Source organism: Polistes fuscatus, unplaced genomic scaffold, assembly GCF_010416935.1.
Source record: "Polistes fuscatus isolate 324 unplaced genomic scaffold, CU_Pfus_HIC Scaffold10, whole genome shotgun sequence".
Classification (NCBI taxonomy): domain Eukaryota; kingdom Metazoa; phylum Arthropoda; class Insecta; order Hymenoptera; family Vespidae; genus Polistes; species Polistes fuscatus.
This window is the reverse complement of record NW_025112998.1, coordinates 2479943-2501053: the sequence shown is the minus strand read 5'-3', so window position 1 is coordinate 2501053 and position 21111 is coordinate 2479943. Positions and strand designations below refer to the sequence as shown.

Here is a 21111-nt window from a genome sequence, read left to right as displayed (position 1 = left end):
TATGACACAATATTCATTTTTCTCCTACGTCTCATATTGTCAGTTAGTTTCTTTTTTATGTACAGCGCAGAATCGTGTGACGTCGCAATCTTACTAATAGAATCCATGTAAAATAAAAGAGAGAGAAAGATATATATAAGACCCAAGTATACACATCGACACGTTTATTGGAACAGAATCGTGGTCGTACGTTAAGCTTGAGTGACGTCATCTCTTCACATACGTACATACAGGGTCTACGATCGTAAAGATTAAAAAAAGTAATAAAAATAAGTAAATAAATAAAAGACAACTTGTGTAATAATCAATTATAAAATTTCAAACTCTACTCATGTGTCAGGAATTTGTAATTAAACGCGATGCGACACTTGTATCATTTGAAAGCACGTTAATGAAATATTTTCGGACAATTTTTTTTATTTTTTCATTGATACACAGTGAAACAAATGTTTTTCTTTATCTCTTTCGTTATATTATATTATTCGAAAAATTATATAAATTATTCGAAAATACATTCGTGATTTCTTCTTAATCGTATCGTACACGATTGATTTACATATTAGAAAGAGACGTTTGACGTAATGTTGTCTACTCTTCTCTTTTTAATTTACTATAAGAATGAATAGTAGACGAATATAAAATTTTGAGTCATCGATTAATTCGTGCAAATGAAGAACGTCTAGCATAACGCCACACGTTTAAATTACCGATCAGAGATAAGATATTTTTCTTATTTTTTTCTTTTTTTTTTTATTATTGAAGAAAGATAAGATTAATCCGTAGAAATGGGTGCGGAAGAAATCGTAGAAATTTTTACGTTCGAAGGGAAAAATCTTCGAAGTAAATCTCCAGAGAGAGAGAGAGAGAGAGAGAGATAGGGATGATAAAATTCGGAAGAATCAAGATCGTTGCGAGAAAAGGAATGGCAGAGGGGTGGTGGATTTGAGAATGGGTGCGCATTGGATCGATATCTCATCGGGGCTTGCGGGCACGCGTTTTCCCCGAGGGTTGTTTTAGACGACGACGACTACGACGACTACGACACTGGCGCCGCTGCTCTTCTAGTCAACGACAACATGCATCACGAGAGAGAAATTTCTTTCATCGAACCAAATTCCGATTCCTACATTCCATTTCTTTTTCCCTTCCCCTTCTTGTTCTTATCGTTGTTGTTTATAATACACACGCACACACACACACATGTCATGGAAGTTATTAATAAAAATAGCTTTGGGTGGGGGAGGGTTTTGGGAGGGAAGAGGGAAATGAAAACGAAACACGAGAGTTGCTATCATCGATCCGTTTTGTCGACAACAAAATAACGAAATTGAGGGTAGTTATGGTAATTTTGTTCACTCTCAGAGAGAACACGTTCCTACGAACCCACCAGCTTATAGTAGTTTTACGATTTCTACCCTTGCGAGAGAAAATTGACGAGCACCCACCCACCCGGGTTCCCGACTCGCCGGCGCCTTCTATCGAGATAACAAAAAATCTTTCCAGTTGCACAATGGATGCTTTATTTTACATACGAACGAGCTAATACAAACGTGTTACTCGTAACAACCGTTGGGCGCGAAATGAAAAGTAAAAATGAAAAAATATATGAAGAAACGAAACATTTTAGCTTTAGTTAATTCCAAATTTGTAGGGAAACCTTCCCTACGGTGGTAGCTCGTGTTAACTAAACCCAACAGCCTAAAAAGAAAAAAGGTCCTGTATACCCTAACAAAAGAAAAAAAAAACAGAAAAAACAAGCTGAAAAAGAAGAAGAAGAAGAAGAATTAGGTATGTTGAAAAGAATAGGAGGATTAATAAAAGTGGTCTGGCAAACACGTTGCTCTGACCTTCTCCAGTTTCGTGTAGGTCCTCGGGTTGCAGCCGAATCCTTGCTGGTGGTTCGGTTTAAATGGATGGAGGGGGCCAAGGAGAATAGGGGAAGCCTGGACACGGAACCATTGGTAAAAGCAACTTGCGGCAATAGCAGTTAGAGAAGAAAAAGTAGGAGGGAGAGTTGGTGCAGGCGCTGCTGCCGGTATGGCGCGGTGCGGTGCGCTCTTCGGGCCGCAGTTAGGGTGGGGGTAACATAAAACGGTGGTGGGGGTAGGAGGTTCCCCTACGATGGCGTGGTGAACCCATTCCTTCGTTCCATACGCTTTAATCGAAAGTCAGATCGCCGCGGACTGCCGCGTCGTCACGCGGACGTTCGTTTATCGCGTTTTTTCACCTTCCAAAAATATATTTCTCTCTTAACATATTCGTTTTTCCCAGGATTTTTCCTAACTCGAAGGTAATTTTTCTCGTCAATTCTTTTTTTTTGTTTCTTTCCCATTTCCTTTCTGATACGCGCGTTTATTCGCTTTCCAGAGAGAGATAGAGAGAGAGGGGGAGAGGGGGAGAGAGACAGAGAAAAAGAAAGAGAGAAAGTATAATATCCCTGTAACATAAATCAACGACGATGATTAGAAAGTGTGTCATCTTTTTAGCAACAGCTACGTGTTTCTTTAGATTAGCTTTGTTTTCGAGGGATTGAAAATATTTATTCTAGTGTGTTAAATACGAGTGAGAATATTCGGGATTTATTCGTGATAGGTAACAGTGTAAACAAGAGAGGAGAAATAAAAGGTGATGTGTATTACGTACTGAGAGTATAAGACTCGTGTAGGAGTAAAGTTCACTGGCCGTACAAAATACTGGTAATGTTGATAGTTCTTAGTTACATATTACACACACATATGTATATATATAAACACTGAGTTCACTGTTATTTCGTTTATTTAATTATTAAACATCCAAATGGTTAGCACGTATTTATTAACGTGGTTAGAATAAAAGAAAATTTCTTGGAGCACGTGGCACGTGGTGAAGAAGATCTAATTTCACGGAACAAGATATCACATCATCTCGATGTTCAAAGCTCGAGATTCTTCGTAAACAATAGACCTAGACCAGACACCTTGGAACTATGTGGCGCCAAATGACGAGGGTTACTGATACCACCAACCACTCCTACGCATTCAACTATACTACCTTGTATTGAATATCCAATACGTGTAATTACACTTTATCGAGTATTATTGTTAAGTAATCGAATAACTTTTTACCAAAAGTTTAACTCAATGCAATCGATTTTTCTCGAATATCGAAAAACGTCAACTAATTTTAATGATTTTCGCATTACATTAACGTGTTTACGTACTTCGTTATTTGCTCAAGGAGTCTCATTACAGCAATTGAGAGACCTGGGTATGTTTGAAATAACAAAACAAAAAATATGTCAGACTACGAGTTATCGTTCGTAATCGTGGAAAGTTTAAGAAGTATATAGACACGTGCATGTGCTCTTTCAATATGTTCGATCATGCGAGATAAGAATTACAACACTAAGCGATATTACACGATTGATGATACTTTTCGATGCAATTCGAGAGGATCGATTTTTCGATCGCATTTTTCTTCTCTTGGGATTGAAATTCTTTGTCGTTCTAACATGAACCACCTATTACTGTCTTCTCAAAATCGAACAAGGAAATGTACTTTATTCTATACCAAAGAAAAATATTTATCTTTCGGCTTTTTTTAATTTCATTGAATATTTTTTGAATTTGATTGAAATGTTCGTGTCGATTTATATAAACAAACAAAAATTTATATTTAAAATAAATATTATTTTTTTCAACAGTAATATTAACAATATAAAAGTATTGATTTTAATTTATTATTATCTTTTTTTTTATAATAAATCGACAGGAATTTTTACAAGCAACCTGATACAATGTCTCAGATTGTATTTGAAAATAGTAAAAAAAAAGGAGGTATCGAAAGTTGTTTCGAACGTGGAAACGAAAATCTCATTTAAATATCTTGCGTGATGAATACTCATTTAAACCATTAACTTACTTAGTTAATCGATAATTTCGAAAGAATCGAGCCTAGCGTGTTTCGAACTCTTATCGATTCCACTTTACGCACGATCAAGATTAAACTTTTTTCGTTTACGTGTACACACATTTGGATGATTTAATATCTAACGTAAGATTATTTGCAAATTTTGTTGAAAATAAAAACGGGCAAGGAGATTTCTTCTTTCTTTCTTTCTTTTCTTTCTTTCCTTTTCGTATATACATTCGACAGGGCTGTTATTTAATTGGCGAATTTTAACGAGATTTAAAGTAGAGATTAAATGCGGAGTAAGTGGCGCGTACTTTTATACTAACAACACGTTCATGGTCCGGATACAAGCAATTTGCAATTTGATCGAGTGCTCTCTTGCTATCTCTCTATAATAATATTGACAACGAAAGTCTCGTTTTGCTGGATGAATTTGATCGACGCGTTGGTGATGGTAGATAGGTCGGTGCTCCGGATGATGTCAACGATGATTGATATGTTTTTTTTCATCTGATATCGAGTCAATAATTTTATCAATTATTTTATTCTCTTTTATTTATTATTTTCTGATTAATTTTTTTATTTTTCATATTAATAGAATCAATCTCATATTAATAGAATAACGATATTAACCATTATAACGATCCGAAAGTATATTTCAAGTTTACTTCCCACCAGGTTCAAGCTTTTTTTCATACTAAGAGAAACTGTGTACTCAACGTTTTTCTATACAAGTATAACAAAGAAAATATTTATATTTATTTTTATTATATTATTATTATATATATATATTATATTTATTTATATTTGTTTTAGTGAAAATTTATATTAAGCGTCAAATTTTACATAAAAAACTATCATACTATGTAGAGCCTGAAATGAATAATTATTATGATAACTCAGTAAGTAAAAGTGCTATGCCGCTTATATGGCGTTCTATTATTAACCAATTAAGGGTTAGACAATAATTAGTCTTTTGGTTTTTTCGATGAAATTTCATTTGGATATTACTCGAAAAACTTTGTAACGTTAATTTAATTTCTAAGGACATACGATAATTATTGTATTGATATATTAATTTTGGTTTTATAGATTATTTGTACATTTTATTTCTTTTCATTGTTTTTATTATAATATTTAAAAAACGTAGCACGAATATAGATGCAGACATCGAGAGACAGAGAGAGAGAGAAATGAAACAATAAATGCTAAATAACAATGACGCCTTCTCTCTTTACGAACGACTATTAAAATCCATACGGTGATACACGTATCTTAGGGTCAAAGATTACCACCGATTGACATTTATCATTTCTCGATGTGAATCACTACCAAGTAAATTCAAACTAACGTTTCAAACGAGATTTTACTTACAATTAGAAGAAATTATTTTTCTTTCTATTAGATTAAAAAAATTCCATTCGTTTTACAATAACAAGATATAATTATAATTTGATGCCAACTATGCCAAAAATTTTCCAATTTGTTCAAATTTATATCAATTGAATTTATCTTCGAACGTGTCTGACCTGTTCTCTCTTATCCACGAAATCTCGTTTCTTTTTATTTTCGAATCATCTTTATATTTAAAGCGAATTACGTCAATTTCAACACGGAGATAAAAAAAAGAAGAAGAAGAAAAGGTGAATAATTACGGTGACTTTTCGTGTCAAAACGATTTAGACACGCATGGTGAAATCATGGAACGAACGGGGATAGTGAAATTAAAGAGGGGAGGAGGGGGAGGAGGTAGAAGAGGGTAGGAGGGGGAGGAGGTATCTCGTTTGGCAGAGACACGTGACGACCTTGAATCATTTCCTACGGTCAAAAGTTACTCTCATATAGAAAACTCGACTATCAACGTTACATTTTATATTTTTTAATTCGAACTAATTATTAAACAAATTAACGTTTAATACGTACAGTAGATTTTCTTATAATTTATCATTTTTTCTTTTCTTTTGTATTATATATCTCAATAGAGATTATTGTCAAAAGATTATGCTAGTGTAACTCGTAAATTGACGCCAACGCATTTAATCGCATCCCTCGTTGATCCTTCAATTTCTTTTGATTATCGTTTATATCGTTTTACTCGAAAGATCGTCCTTGAAATATCGCGTGAGAACGCATGAAGTTTCTTAAAAACGAAGTATTACGAATCTCCTTTCTTTCTCATTTTTAATTTTCTTCTTTTTTTTTCCTCTCTCCTTAAAGATATTTTACTCGAATACGTTTTGTGAACGTAATCATAAAACGAATTTAAATTCAAGAATGTATATATTTGTAATGATTCTCCTTTTGAAATTCGTATATCGCGTGATACTTGACATTTCGTCAGTAGTTGAAATCTTTAGTTAGCTGTTGTTATTTGATAGGAATCAAAGGGGTCGGGGTCGGGGAGGGGAGAGGGGTGGGGAAGAAAAAAACTAATACAATATAATGGAAAGGATAGGCATCGTGCGAACTCGAACCATTAACATTGGCACCGATGCGATACGTTAATGGCATACACTGACGATTTACGGGGTCTCGTTTATGTTCTTCCGTTTGAGAATGTCTTATCGTTCGTATTATACGTTTGGTTTATTACTCACAAATTATACGATAAATACATGCAGACATGTACTTACGTTAATAGATCGATATTGATAGTGGAAAGAAAAAATATCCAATTTTTATCAGTGTTCATCATATAGCGTTTGACAATCGATCAGCTTATCGATTCATCGATAGGATACGATAACGATTCGATGAAATTTTCAAGAAGATTCGAATATGTTTATTGATGGTATAACTGACCTTATCCACGTGTACCGTTATCAGTTGGTAGTAGTAGTGGTGGTGGTAGTAGTAGTAGTGGTAACACTCTTTGTATTATTCGACAGACATTGTGTATTTTTACGTAACATAAAATTGCTCTAACGATTCTTTCGTTTTTCTTTTTATTTTTTTATTTTTCAGATAACAGAACGGTAGGCGTCCGGAGTAAAGAAGAACACTAAACAAACAAGTATTGAACATTTCTCGTTAACTTTTGCCATCGTGAAGATTAAGTGGAAAATCAAAGGATCAAATAAGCAGGAACGATTGGATTTGTTTAAAATGAATCATTGATCGAAAGTTAGCGAAAAGAAAGAAGTAAGTGAGTAAGGAAGGAAGGTAGAGAAGAGACAACTGCAAGGTACTCGTCGTCGAGTGGTGCCAGACCGCGAAAAGCTCGAAAATATCGGAAGGAAGAACGAGACCGAAGAGAAGAAGAAGAAGAGGTCGAATAAGAGGCGCGAAGTGATTGGTGGTAACACTCGGAGGAATAGAGTAGCGTTTCTTGTGTCAGTAATCCGGAGGCATATACCCAGGGTATATGCGTGGCGTATTAATAGACATTAGTGGCTAGTTGGTGGGGGGGACGACGCTCTTTGCTCGCGGGTGAAAATAGAAAAGAATGTTTTTGGAATCCAATTGGACTTGGTTGGCAGAACGATGGGTCAATATGGCCGACTTGGCCGAGCGGGTGGACGATCTGATATGCAGTTTCGACTCGGCTGGTGATACGACCATGGATACATTATCGATGCTGATATTCGGTTGGATGCTCTTCGGTCTGGTTGTATTGTGCGTCGGCAAGTATGTCTACAATCGTTTTGTCTTAAACGATCTCGGTAGCTCGCACGGTACGAAAGACGGCCATGTCTTTCACGGCGATAGTGTTGTGGTGACGAGTGGTACTGCTGCTGTTGCTGGTGGTGTTGTTGCCCCTGGTGCCCCCACCGGGGCTAAGTTTCTTTCTCATCAGGAGAGATCTAACAAATTATCAGTGTCATTGGTCGGTGCTCCGTCGGGCACCAGCTCGAAAACATCGACTACGACCGGTCCTACTGGAATCGGTGGTGCTGTTCTAGCTGCCTCTAACGCAGCTGCTTCTTTTGGGGGAGGTGCCAGCAGCTCATCCTCGACGATTTCCCTCGCACCCGCTGCCCCCACTTCCGCGACCTCTTCCCCTGGCTACGTACCGCCGACTCCCCCGGTCCGGAAACGACTGACGAGGAAGACTTCCGGTGCTCTTATCACTCCTGCTAGAAGCTCGAGGGCCCTTCATTTACCTACGGCGACCGGTGCTGACGCCGAAGCCGTTCGTTGGGTCAACGAACTGATCGTCTGGCTGCACTCGGACCTTGTCATTCTCAACGAACTTCTAGCCATTTGGGTGGCTTCCTTGAACGACTTTACTGCCGGCTCCGTCGACGAGGTCAGTCTTTCTTTTTTTCTTTCTTTCTTTCTCTTTCTCTCTCTCTCTCTCTCTCTTTCGTCATTCTAGAGGTGTTTCTCGTTAGCGTTCTTTTTCATTCGCGGAAGATTCCTCTTCGTGACCGAACTCGCAGCGTGTCAGATGGCGCTCGGGAAATCTAAGAATAGCGACTCCAACCTGTTGGATGATTTCGTTTCTCGTAGGATAATTGTTCGAATGTTTCGTTTATTTCGTCAATCGGAATAAACAAAAATGTTTGTTCCTATTTGTCGATCAGGAACAATCCATTTTGAAGTTCGATATTTCATCGGAGGTAATAAATGCTAATGGTATTCGTGACGGCGTTAGATAAAACAACACACGGAACGTTTATTTGCACTTGTAGGCGTTTAGATCTCCAAGTGGGTTTAAATCCCTCGTAAGATGAAACTTCTCTTATCCTCGGGGTGGGCCTTAATTCAACGCACGAGATTAAAGTCAATTGATTCGCGCGAAAGGCGTTTTAAATCGACGCAACGTGTCGTTCTTATTCCAATTTATCCGATTGAATTATCTCGTTGACGTGGCAAACTTGACCCCCCGACGTGTCTGAACAACCTAATGGAATCCAAAGCGTCTCGATCCGCTTACGAAAGAATGCTTCTCTTTGTTCCTTCTTACAACGAACCCTCTGGCCCCTTACGAAACATTATCTAACCCACCTAACACGCTAGATTCGTATTTGAAATCGCGGGCGTGTTTCCAACTACTCGTACATTCTCTCTTTTCTCTGACTCACGATGATTTATGATAAAAAAGAAACGATTTGCTCGCGCGACTTCTTACCGAACATTTTTCATCAATTCGTTCGGGGATTATGAAATTTACAGATCAATTTCTAACTTATTTCTTTTACTTTTGCTGTTTTTTCTCTTTTTTCTTTTTTTCTTTTTTAAATTTTTTAAACAACGGAAATGAAATATATTATACATTTTAAGTTCATTCGTTTTTAAAAGGTTTTTCGTGTTATTCATTATTTTGCTTTTAACAAAAAATTTGAAAAAAGGGGCTAAAAATAAACAGCAATCACTTAACACGATATCTAGGGATTAATAGAAATTTTTTGTAAGATTTATTTTTCTTTAATTCAACGTTGAAAAATGTCAATGAAAAAACTGAGTGAGATCGAGTGTCCAATTAAAAAGAGGAGCAAGATGTAACTTAATTAAAAACGTACCAGTGAAAGATGGTGGAACCGAAATTGAATCATACGTATGACCCAAATCCGAGCGAACTTATGGGCTGACCTGATGAATGGGAATTATGGTATGAAATTAGCCTCTACCATCTGTGAATAGGTTTCTTTTCATAAGAAAGTTATTCATAGATTATCCTATGCGTATGTAAAAGTGAAGATACGTGGAATTATCGACAGTGTCGAGATTACGAGTGCATCCGGTCTTCGAGCTCTAACGGAAATGCGATATAAAGTAAATGTTCTTTTTTTTCTCTCGTGCAGATCCAACAGGTCGAATCTCGCGAACGTTATATTTTTTTTTTTTACAATAACTTTGATTTAAAATCTTAGCCAATTATTAGGGTAGCCAAAAGTGTTTACGCTAAAATGAATTCTCCGAGGAGGAGAGAGAGAGAGAGAGAGAGAAAGAGAGAGATAATCATAATTTACAGGCTGTAAACAGTTTTCATGTATTATTGCCAATTGGAATACCAATTTCTTGCCAAAATGCAACAATAATGTTATTATCTAATAGTACGTTTGTAGACACTTTGAAATTCTTGTTCATAGATGCTAGACATATGATTGGAACAAGTTGATCGATATAGCAATATTATTTTGGACACTGTTTATATATTTAACTCGATCAATGTTAAATGTTTTAAATTTATTGTTTATTTATTTTTCTTTTTTGTTTATTGATTATTTAATCAATTCAACATTGATATCAACAAGTTTGATATTACAGCATGGAGTGGGCGTCGAATTTGTACGCGTACTTCCTGAAACACATCCACCAACACTGTCGAATATTTTCTGCGAATGCGACTCGAAAGATGATGTGGTAAGTAATCAGTGTATCCATAATTAATCATCATTAATCATTATAATATTCTGATATAAAGCAATACCGAATTCGACTACTAACAAGTCGATGCTGTTGGTTATCAGATTGTGAATAATTTTTTTCATGTTTTTCATACCCTGGAGAAAAAGTATACAAATTCTGAGACACTTTGTTCGCGATATAATGCTCTCCATTCATTCTGTTTTACGAATAGAAGAAGCTCTTTCTTCTGTAGTCTTCTGATTTTTTTTTTCTTCTTCTTCTTTTCATTTAGTCTCTCGTTCTCATCAAATCTTTTCGTTCTATAGACCATTACGTGCGACTGCGAGGCAACACCAGCCCTCCAATTGAAAGCATTTCGTCAAAGAGGTGACAAATTGGAGTCTAGTCACTATCGTGTCAACGTTAATCGTTTCCGTGCACGATTGAACGTTGTTTGCATCACCGAAAAATTTCTCATCGATCTCAAATGCGACGGCTGGCCCGAGGTTTGTTTCTTGTGTTTTATACTACAACCATCGACAATCAATTTATGCACCTAAATGTTTACTAGAATCAATCGAAATTACTAGTTGCGGTATACATAAGCTTTAGTGTAAGCTTCATTTAAATAAATTCATTCGTAGAAAATTTATTAAATTGCAAAATCTGAACCCTTTCGTTACTAGCAACTCACGTACGGTTTGTTCGATACTCGTACTTTCAAAATACTGAAACGAAAGATTTAAATTAGAGTAATTTTCAAATATATCATTTGCAAATCAATCATTTTGACTGTTTAGATTGGTTCTAATCTTGAAGAATAATTTTCTTTCGTAAAGTACTTTTGTGGTTTTACCTATTCGTGTTAGGGAAAGGAAGAGAGGAAACTGAACGAATAATTGTATTAAATCGAAGGTAGCACGAGAGGAAATGAAAAAAGTTGTTTTGATGTTTCGTACCAGGTGAAGGTTTCCCTGGCACAGGTAGGAACAATAAAGAAGGATTTGGATGAGAGCCAACTACAGGAAGTAGTGACGGAAATCGTGGTTGGTGCTTTGAGGGGTACCAACGTTCATCTGAATCTTTCACAATATCCAACTTGTCCAAGATTATGGAGAGAACCACCTCCCCAACCTGGTTTCTCTTTACCAGTTCATTATGATAGTATGGTAAGGAATATTTATTATTTTAATCATTAATAATTAATGAACATCCAATTAATATCAAAATTGGTCATCCTAAATAATGAATTTTTAAGTGACAAATTATTTGTAAGAGAAAATACATCAACATGGGTATTAAAGGGGAAGGGAAGTTTAAAATCCCAATGTGTATACAATTTTATCTTCCACCCCTGTGATCTCAGATTTCGATTACCTTTAAAATGACGTATCACAAGATATGGGGTTGCTATTTAAAATTTCAAAGGAAGGGTAGAAATTGGGTGAAAGGTATGGAACATAAAATCGTTTAAATATCGATCTCAAATTTATCCATTCTATATCTGACTTATTTGTTTTACAAAATCGAAATTATTGAAAAATTACAAATTACGTAGATGCTATTAAAGTTAAGGGTAGAACTGGAGTGGAATGCGTATAAAAATTGTTTCGATATTGATTTCAAATTTATTCCTTCGATATCTGACATACTTTATATTATATCAAAGTTATTTTAAATAAAAAGTTTCTTACGATAGCAAGAGTTTGAAAATGAACACGCTGTATACAAATATTTATTTTCGCTTATGCTTTTTTGCTATCGTTAAAAAGAAGCAAAATAAAAATTATTCTCTATTCTTGAACTTTTCAATCACGAAACCTACTTTAGCACAGTGTATCACCGATAAGCGTGTTTATCGATTCGAATGAAGTGGGCTGTACATGCGATTATTACTGAAGTAATTAGAACAGTACTATCTGTTGTTTATCTGATTAAAAGAAAAAATTACACAACAAAAAATATGTTATTTTCTTTAATTAACGAATTAGCTTAATTAAAATAACAATGTACATTAATCGTTATATTATACTATCTTTTATCATTCGTATACTCGTTGATGTTTGAACATTTCGTTTATACAGAGTAGTTCAAATTCAATGATACACAAGGGATCTCCTCAACGTCTTCAAGCACGTAACGCAACTTCTGCGACCCAGTTGCAACAACAACAACAACAACAACAACAACAACAACAACAATACTTGCCCGGTGAAAAGCGTTTGCTTGTAAAAGTTGTACGAGCTACAGAACTTGGTGGTCAACAGCCCTCGGTTGAACCATATTGTGTTGTTGAATTAGATGAACCACCGCAAAAGCATCAGACTTCTATCAAAAAGGATACAACCAATCCAGTTTGGGACGAAGCGTTTTTGTTGTAAGTTAAAACCTTTTTTTTCCATTGCAATCTAAACATGAAAATAGGGTATGTATGTAGATCGTAAAAAAGAATTTTGTTGGATCCAGTGATGTCAGTCACAACACCACCGAGGTACTCTTGGAAATTTACGATCATGTTAATAAGAGTCAAAAATTCTTGGGACTTGGAATAGTAGGGGTCGAAGAACTTCTTGCAAATCCGAGTCAGAGGCAAATTATACCGTTGCAAGGTAGACCTTACGAGGAGGACGACGTCACTGGCACCCTCACCGTTGAGGTAATCGATTTTTCGTATCAACCCGTTGCATTCGTCTACTCGAGCTATGACCTATGACTTATGAATTATAACCCAGTTTTCTCATAAACATACACACACACATACACACACACTCGCACATATTTAATAGCATTTACACTGGTATATTTACAGTATCGATGAGAGTGAGTGTTTTAATATTTTTTTGACAGTTTTTTATGATTTTTTGTTTTGGTTTACGTACGCAGTTTCTTTTCATCGAGGGTGCCGAGGTGCCACAGATCGGAACGAAGCCTTACAAAGTGAAGGAGACAATAAAACCGATGTCACCGACTCGTACCTACAATCCAGCGACCAATCTCGTCAGCAGCAATAGTCTTAATTACAACAATGGTAACAGCACTCTTATCTTGTACGACAATACCACTCTGTCAGACGGGGGTAATTATCGATTGCTTGTCTCAAAGGTATTGCATACTTTGATGTGTGAATCCTTAGTGGTTTTTCGATTAGTCTGCCAATCTCCAATCCCTTTTTTCTCTTTCGTTCCTTTGAAATTTAAATAGACAACGAAAAAATACGATTTTTTATTCAATTTTACGCGCATATTTCTTTTTATCCTCGATTTATTCTCTACATTTTTATACTTCGTAAGTTCGTGAAAAGTGTATTTATTAAACTCCTAAGGATTTTTCATTCATTTTTCTATACAAAAGATTGATTAAAATTGTTAATCATTCCGAGAAATTGCATTTCAATTTTTTTAGATTTGTTTTGTTCGAATATATTTTAAAATATATTTTGCAAAATAATTTATTCGATTAGATTTGAATATTCTGATTGAAAACAATATCCTTCATTTCCGAACTCTCGTAATCCACAGATTAGTAGTTAGCATGAAGATTTTTGGATTTTTTTCCCCGTTTGGCGAGACCCGGTTCCAATCATAATTTAGATCTATTCTGATAATCGATTCCCTAAAGTAGAATTTTTATGCCCCAATTATAATTTATTCGATATACAGTTAGAACAAAATTCGAGAAATTTTTCATATTTTGCATACGTTAAAAGTTGGAATCGATTTTTATTTTTTATAGTTTACAGCAAATTCATAGAAATGTTTTAGAATAATAAACAAAACAAAATGTAAAATTAATATGGGAATTTTTAGATATTTTCTGTAAAATTGTTTTCAAACTTACACCGATGGTCATTTAAAATTAATTCAATGACATCGATAATAACTGAGTAGATGATTAAAAAAATGAACATTTTTTATTTCAAAACAATTTTTGTTTTACCTCTCTACGATTTTCCATTCGAAATATAAAATCGTTTAAAAATTGTCACATGTAATCCCAACGAACAGCTGACGCAAGTACGTTTCGTGGTAGACGAAAAAAAAAGTGTTTACGTCGGCAAGAAGGTTGGCGTTAAATTCCAGGAATTTACATAGGTCACTATACCAAACAGGTCAATGGGACAACTTGAATGCAGGTCAAACTCAGTTTAAAACCCATATTTTATTTACATTTAATTTCAAATCTCTCCGAAACTAAAAATCGTAGAAACTTCAATCTAACACCATTTTAAAGAATAATTTTTAAACAAACATTTTCATAATTATTTAACAATTTGTTATAAACAATTTCTTTTAAATAATTTTTCATCAAACAAACACTAAAGTTATCAAAATCTTCGCATTATAAACAATTATTAACAAATAATTTTTATTTAAAAATTTTTTATAAGCTAATGCAACATTTTAGTTTTATCTTTGAGAAAACAATATAATTCACTGTCAGAAATGTTTCTATGCGTACCTGACAATAATGGCCATCGGGGGTGTACATGAAAATGAATAAAACATTTCTATCGGTTTTCGTAAAAACAAGAAAGATAAATCGTGTGAAATGCACCATAATTCGACTTTCGACGTTAATACGATTAGATGACGCTTTTTAGGAATCGATAAAACGTAGATCCTATTCAAAATCAAGCTATGAATTATTTACTATTTTCAAAAGGTTATTTTCTTCGTAGATCCTTATCTGACAAATGGAAATGTTGTGGACTCACCATATAGAAGTGGTCAAACTAACGGAAACAAAGGAACTCTGATAGTGCACAGTCAGCAAAGGGTAAGCATCGTGAAAATATTCTGCAAATTTTATTGCACTGCATGTAGAATTGTGTGTCTCTGTGTGTGTGTGTGGTGTGTGTACAATATATTAATATAAACAATTTTGATATTGATATTAATGCACGTTAATCGACACATCACTTTGAATTTATTTAAATACTTTATATTGAAATTAATTTAAAATTACCTGTGTGCCGGTAATTATGACAATAATTAGACTAAATAAAAAGAAACAATTATTTATATAAATTGTATTATTTATATGATAATATATATATTATTCGTGAAAAAATTGGGCCATTGGATGGACTTACTGGACCGGGACTCGAACCCGGATCTTTTTTTCCGGGCGACTGCTCTTTAACCATTGAGCTATCCAGGGCCCACCGTCCAATCTCCTCACGAATCCTACATATATATAATCAAATAAAATCATGAATATAATTAAAAATATTTGTTGGCTAAATAAACTGTCGTAATTATCGGTTCACGACAAATACATATATTGATGTCCTAATAATAATAATAATAATAATAGTCATCAGAGAAATTAAACGATCCTTTGCTCTAATTATTTTTACAGCAAGCAGAGCGACAAGTAGTAAAGGTGAGATACAACGACACGCCACCAGTGCGAATTTCTTTTCTTATTTCTTTTTTTATTCGATTACGTAATAGCAATTTGCGTAAACATTTTATAATCACTTTCCTGATCTTATGCGATCACGCGAGGCATATTAAATACTAATGTTCATTCCTTTTTTATTTTCTATTCAGTTTATTTAAGACCATCCTTGGTGTTATTTTTATTTTTTAATTACGCGAGGTTTACCTTGAATTTGAATGCTTTTTCTTTAGTTTCATTATAGCATTAACTATCCTTGAATGTGCCGTGTGTTTACTAATCCAACAGGTAGCTATGACGGAAAACGGAAATTGGCAAGAAATTTCCCCTGAGGTAAGTGTAGCCCTTTTGTTTCTCTCTCTTTCTCTTTCTTAAATAATAAAATAGCACTTCAATTTTAAATGGAATTAATATGCCTAATTGTCTAATATCGTACGACTTATTTCAGCACGGAGGAAAGGACACCAGTGTGACATCAGGACCAGAAAGTACACCAAATTCCTCTAATTCAGAAGGTAAATCACAAATAAAAATATAATTTCGAATATTTAATGTAATGTGGTTCAATATTTTTTGGTAATAGTACTGCATTCCTAAGACCCTCGTAAACTGGAATTATTGTACACCTAATTTTGTTAATGTACACGATAGATACGTTCCTGAATAATACGTATGAAAAAATATACCTTCTTCTTCTTTAGCCCGTTTGCGCCCAGTATTGAGCATAGGCTTCCCTTAACGCATGTTAAGGGTTTTTTTTGGCCATAACTCGCCACGCTGGCTATACAGGTTGGCGAGTATAATATTATAGGATATTAAGAAAGGAGAATTTGTGGGTTTGAAAGGAGAGTCAGGGATAGGACAATGGTTTCACCCGTATGGTCTTGGGAGATAAACCAAGGCTCGCGTAGGCAGGGGCGCGTCCCTGAAGTAGATCTATCAACTATCGGGTTCATAGTTGAGTATCTACTCGCTACCTAAAATAATATATTATATAAAATATATATTATATAAAAATATAATAAATATAATAAATATAATAAATATATTTTTTAATATGTATAAAATATATTACATCTATCGACAAATATTTTTTGTTTAACTCACAATCAGATAAAGGTGCCTGGTGAAGTAAAATTATCTTCTTAAAATTCGAATCGATCGTGTTAATTGAAAATGGTGTAAAAAACAAAAAGTTCCGTGTAAAAACACGCACTCACAAAATTAGGTGTATTTTTATTTTATAGATAAAAATTTGTAGAAAAAAAAACATCCTGTGAAAAAATTTGTTATAAATTTTGTTCGAACTTTACAGAAAGAGGAAGAACGAGAAGAAAACGAAGAGACTTTTTCGGTACTATAAAAAAGCGTTTGAGTCGATCAAAAACAAGGAGTAGATCGGTTGGTCCCGAAGGAGACATCAATCACGAGGACGCACATTCGAGGTCCATATCCGCGGACAGAGCACGAGATCCTGGATCAGGTAAGTTTCATTTATCATATTATTACTTTGAAATGAATTAGATTAGATTAGAAAATATGTATTTTAAAATTTCCATGTAAACTAAATTGAAATGTAGACACTATTACTTACACTTCTGTTTCATTTGAAATTCATTGCTTGAAGTTGTGTTGATTGATATCAATGTTTATTATCATTGTTTTTTCAACAATGACCATTTAAAAAAACAATTCCCAACTATAGTGAATTTCCATTTTTTTTTCTATATTAACTCACAATTTCACGCTCTGCCCCTTGCTTGCGTAACCGTTGCGTTAATGGCACTCGATGTTGGTAAGTTTCTCCTACATTATTGAACACCGGAAGAAACTCCATATTTGTATGCATTGTAGTTTGTAATTATAGTAATTTGTAGTACCCTGAACTTTCAATTAGACCATAACTGTGAAATAGACGATACCCGTAAAAAAATTTATTTGTTTAATTACCAACCCACCCCCCCCTTCGTAGTTTCCATTCCACCCATGTCCAAGAGTGAAAATTCATTTTTACAGCACATTTGTCGATACCAGGAAGAGAAGAACACTCGAGGAGATCTAGTTTGAGCGAAGCATCCGGTATTAGCGGAACTTCTACGAGAACCTACGTTAACGAGGCCTCAACGCTTGTTTTAGAAACCATGGAAAATGGTATCAAGAAGTGAGTAGTTTTATTTCTATTTATTTGATCGTTATTTGATTAAATAAATGGTCAGTATACGTATATTTGAATATTTTGTTTGATATAAATATATAATATCGAAGATATAATTATTTTTATAATTTATTTCAAATAATGATCAAAACATTTAAAATGATACGAAGCTAATAAATAAAACCCTATTACAACGAACACATAAAATATTTCATTTGAAAATGACATCAGCACTTTATTAATGTTTCATTTGCAGACATTATTTGGTTCCATTATCACTCGCACAAAAAAGTAAATGGAGGAAAAAGGGCACGAAATTACATATATTCAACGATCACACGTTCATCGCAAAACACATGTCAGGGTAAGTTTTTAGATTCAACGTATTATAAGATAAAATATAATTATTTGTTTGTATTATGATAATATCTTATGTCTGTAGAGGTACGGTGTGCGAAGTGTGTAAACGAACGCTAGCTCGAAGATTAGGCAAACAAGGATACGAATGTAGGGACTGTCAAATGAAGTGTCATAAGCACTGTCATGTTAAAGTAGACACGACGTGTCCTACGTCAACTATACAAAGCATCGAATTGTAAGTACGAATATTTCTTTTTCATTATTTTTCTTCTTATTTTTTTATATATTTTTTTTTTATTAACAAATACATTCCCTTTCTGTTCCTTTTTATTTTATATTGGAAATAATAGTTACATGGGTATTATACGTGCATGAACATTTCTATATAAATGATTAATAAAATTCAATGAATATTTCTTAATACTCTGCTTTATTTTGACCTTTCTCGTATAAGGTCCCTACTGCCGGTACTGAGCGAATAATAAGATAGGTAAGCGATAGTAAAAAAGAGATTGACAATCTTTCTCTACGAATGTGTGTTTTAAACTTCATCATGCATGTGATTAAAAAAAAATATCCTTTACCCTTTTATAATATGTGAACATTCTTTGATGTGTTGATATCAATGCAATTACATTTATAGTATATTTCTTTTCCCACACTAGTCTCTCTCTCTCTCTCTCTCTCTCTCTTGGAAATTACTTTTTATTATTTATTATAAATTTTAGAATTCTATACTTTGTGCCTCGTAGGTCAGAAACTGAAACATTTTTTTCCCTGCGACAGGTTGAAATAATTTTTTGCATGTACAATTTGTAATGTATAAATTGTTGAAATATTCCGCTTGATTTCCCTTTTTTATTGACACTTTTTATTTATAAAGAAAAAGTAAAATTTGGTTACTTTGTTCAGGACGTATATAAGGGTTCCACAACTGGAAAGAAAATCATCGATGCGTTTATGCTGATCTGGGACCTCTACTACTACTTCTACGTTAGTGGTCTTTTTATTAACAATAAAATACAAAACGGTAGGATGAGAAGACAAAAAGAAGAAGAAGAAGAAGAAGAAGAAGTAAAAGAAGAAGTAAAGAAACGTAACGGTGCTGATAAACGTGAGAAATGAAAGTAAACAAAAATTCTGCAAAAACAAAACTTGTTAATTGAGTTTTTACACGGTACTTCGAACAGTTGATTAATTCAGCTCTGTCGATAAAGTAGATATTTAATTAAACAAAATCATTTTCCCTTGCAATTTCGAAAAATAACTGCTTCGCTCTTAAAACTTCACTTTTGGATATAATTTCTCTCGAATTTTAAGCAAGAAAAAAATAACGACGATTACAAATTGACAGGAAATGCAAAATTTCGTTTAAAAAAGAATCAAAATAATGTAATCAAAAAGAGATAGAGAGAGAGAGAGAGAAAGAGAGAGAGAGAGAGAGTAACCGAGTTAAGAAGAAAATTGTCCTACCGCTCAACTTCTTCCAATGATTTATGTTCTTATCGTTAAATATGAATCATGTTCTCTTAAAAGCACTGACATGCGATTTACACGTACGGATTATTCTAGAGAAGAACGAAAAATTCTTTTTATTTCATCTTTTTTTCTTTTTTCCTTATTTTTATTAATATTATTCATTTAATTTTAATAATAAAAAAAAAAATAAAAACACACGTCATCTCGTATCATCATATTAGTGCCGATAATTATGGCAGTAGACTATAACAAGTGAACAAAATTGTAAAAATAAATTTTAAGATTTATTTTATATTAAATGTGATTAATATTATAAAACACAAATTGTAATAGATAAATGAGTATAATATTTTAACTTAAATTATTATTATTATTATTATTATTATAATTATCGGCACATATATATATGCTAATACAATTGACTTATACATTTTTACGAATGAAACGTTTTCGATACGATTACGCGATGAACGAAGAAAAAATGAAAAAAAAAAAAAAGAAAAATGCACACTTATAAACGTATACGTATAATAATACGTGTATACGTGTATGTGGATATATAAATATATAAATATAAAAATATATACACGAGTATGAGAGAGAAAGATTAAGATCAGGACTTCTCAAAACTTTTCTACTTCTATCGAATAAACATTTTCACGATCCTGAGTATAGTTTTCATACTATCTTTTATTTAACTATCATAATCTAATTGATTAACTATCATTGTCTAATTGATTTTAAATTCATTTTCGCGTTCAGATATTTTTTAGTTTGATGTTAACATTTTTGAAAGAAAAAAGAGTCGCCAGATTTACAACCCACACTTTGAGAAGTCCCGAATTAAATAGAAAGAAAGAAATGAAGAATCGTGTGTTTAGAAATGATTAAATAGTTTATTATTACGGAAATAAAAGAATCCATTTGGAAGATGGGAGAGAGAGAGAGAGAGAGAGAGAGAGAGAGAAAGAGAGAAAGGTAGAACTTATTGTTACAAATAGAAACAGTCGAATTTTTTATACATCTTGAATCAAGCCAAAGACACACGCTCGTTAGCCTTATAGTAATCTTTAGGAATAAAACTCGAGCACGGGTAGCACAAATATTTCTATATATGCGTACTTATGTACTTATATACTTAAACGCCCGCAAATATACACATACAGACACATATACACACACACATGTATAATAAAAAAGAGCGAGAGAGAGACACGCACACGAAATCAGAGTTGCATGTATGCCATTGAAAACGAATTGACAAAAAATATTATAATAAACGGTATGTTTCGTACGCGCACATTATTATTATTATTATTATTATTATTATTATTATTATTAATTTTTGTTTTTTATTATTATTATTATAATTATTATCGTATGTATCGCGAGAAATATGAATTATTAAACGAATCTAGCCTAATTATGGCTGGTATATATGAAATATAATAATGATAATATTTATAATTATAAAAAAAAAGATATATTAAATATATAAATATATATTAATATTATATATATAAAAAAAA

At 33.6% G+C, this 21111-nt stretch overlaps 1 protein-coding gene across 8 annotated transcripts; it reads left to right on the top strand.

The window, feature by feature from the left end:
* The first annotated feature begins 2142 nt into the window (after window positions 1-2142).
* Window positions 2143-19853, top strand: LOC122525908. Of its 8 annotated transcripts, XM_043648943.1 has the most exons (19): window positions 2143-2290; window positions 2368-2696; window positions 6856-8140; window positions 10105-10200; window positions 10512-10691; window positions 11148-11354; window positions 12270-12562; window positions 12652-12841; window positions 13069-13287; window positions 14848-14961; window positions 15547-15570; window positions 15877-15921; window positions 16037-16103; window positions 16904-17071; window positions 17605-17749; window positions 18000-18107; window positions 18186-18338; window positions 18558-18593; window positions 19016-19131. In XM_043648943.1, exons 3-18 carry the CDS (start codon window positions 7337-7339, stop codon window positions 18583-18585), a joined length of 2841 nt encoding a protein of 946 aa, XP_043504878.1. In that variant the 5' UTR covers window positions 2143-2290; window positions 2368-2696; window positions 6856-7336; the 3' UTR covers window positions 18586-18593; window positions 19016-19131. The 8 variants fall into 8 exon arrangements, with proteins under 8 accessions (XP_043504878.1, XP_043504881.1, XP_043504879.1 ...); XM_043648946.1 differs by lacking the exon at window positions 18558-18593 and having other exon boundaries at window positions 13069-13213; window positions 14864-14961; window positions 19016-19853; XM_043648944.1 differs by lacking the exon at window positions 18558-18593 and having other exon boundaries at window positions 13069-13261; window positions 14864-14961; window positions 19016-19853.
* The last annotated feature ends 1258 nt before the right edge of the window (window positions 19854-21111 follow it).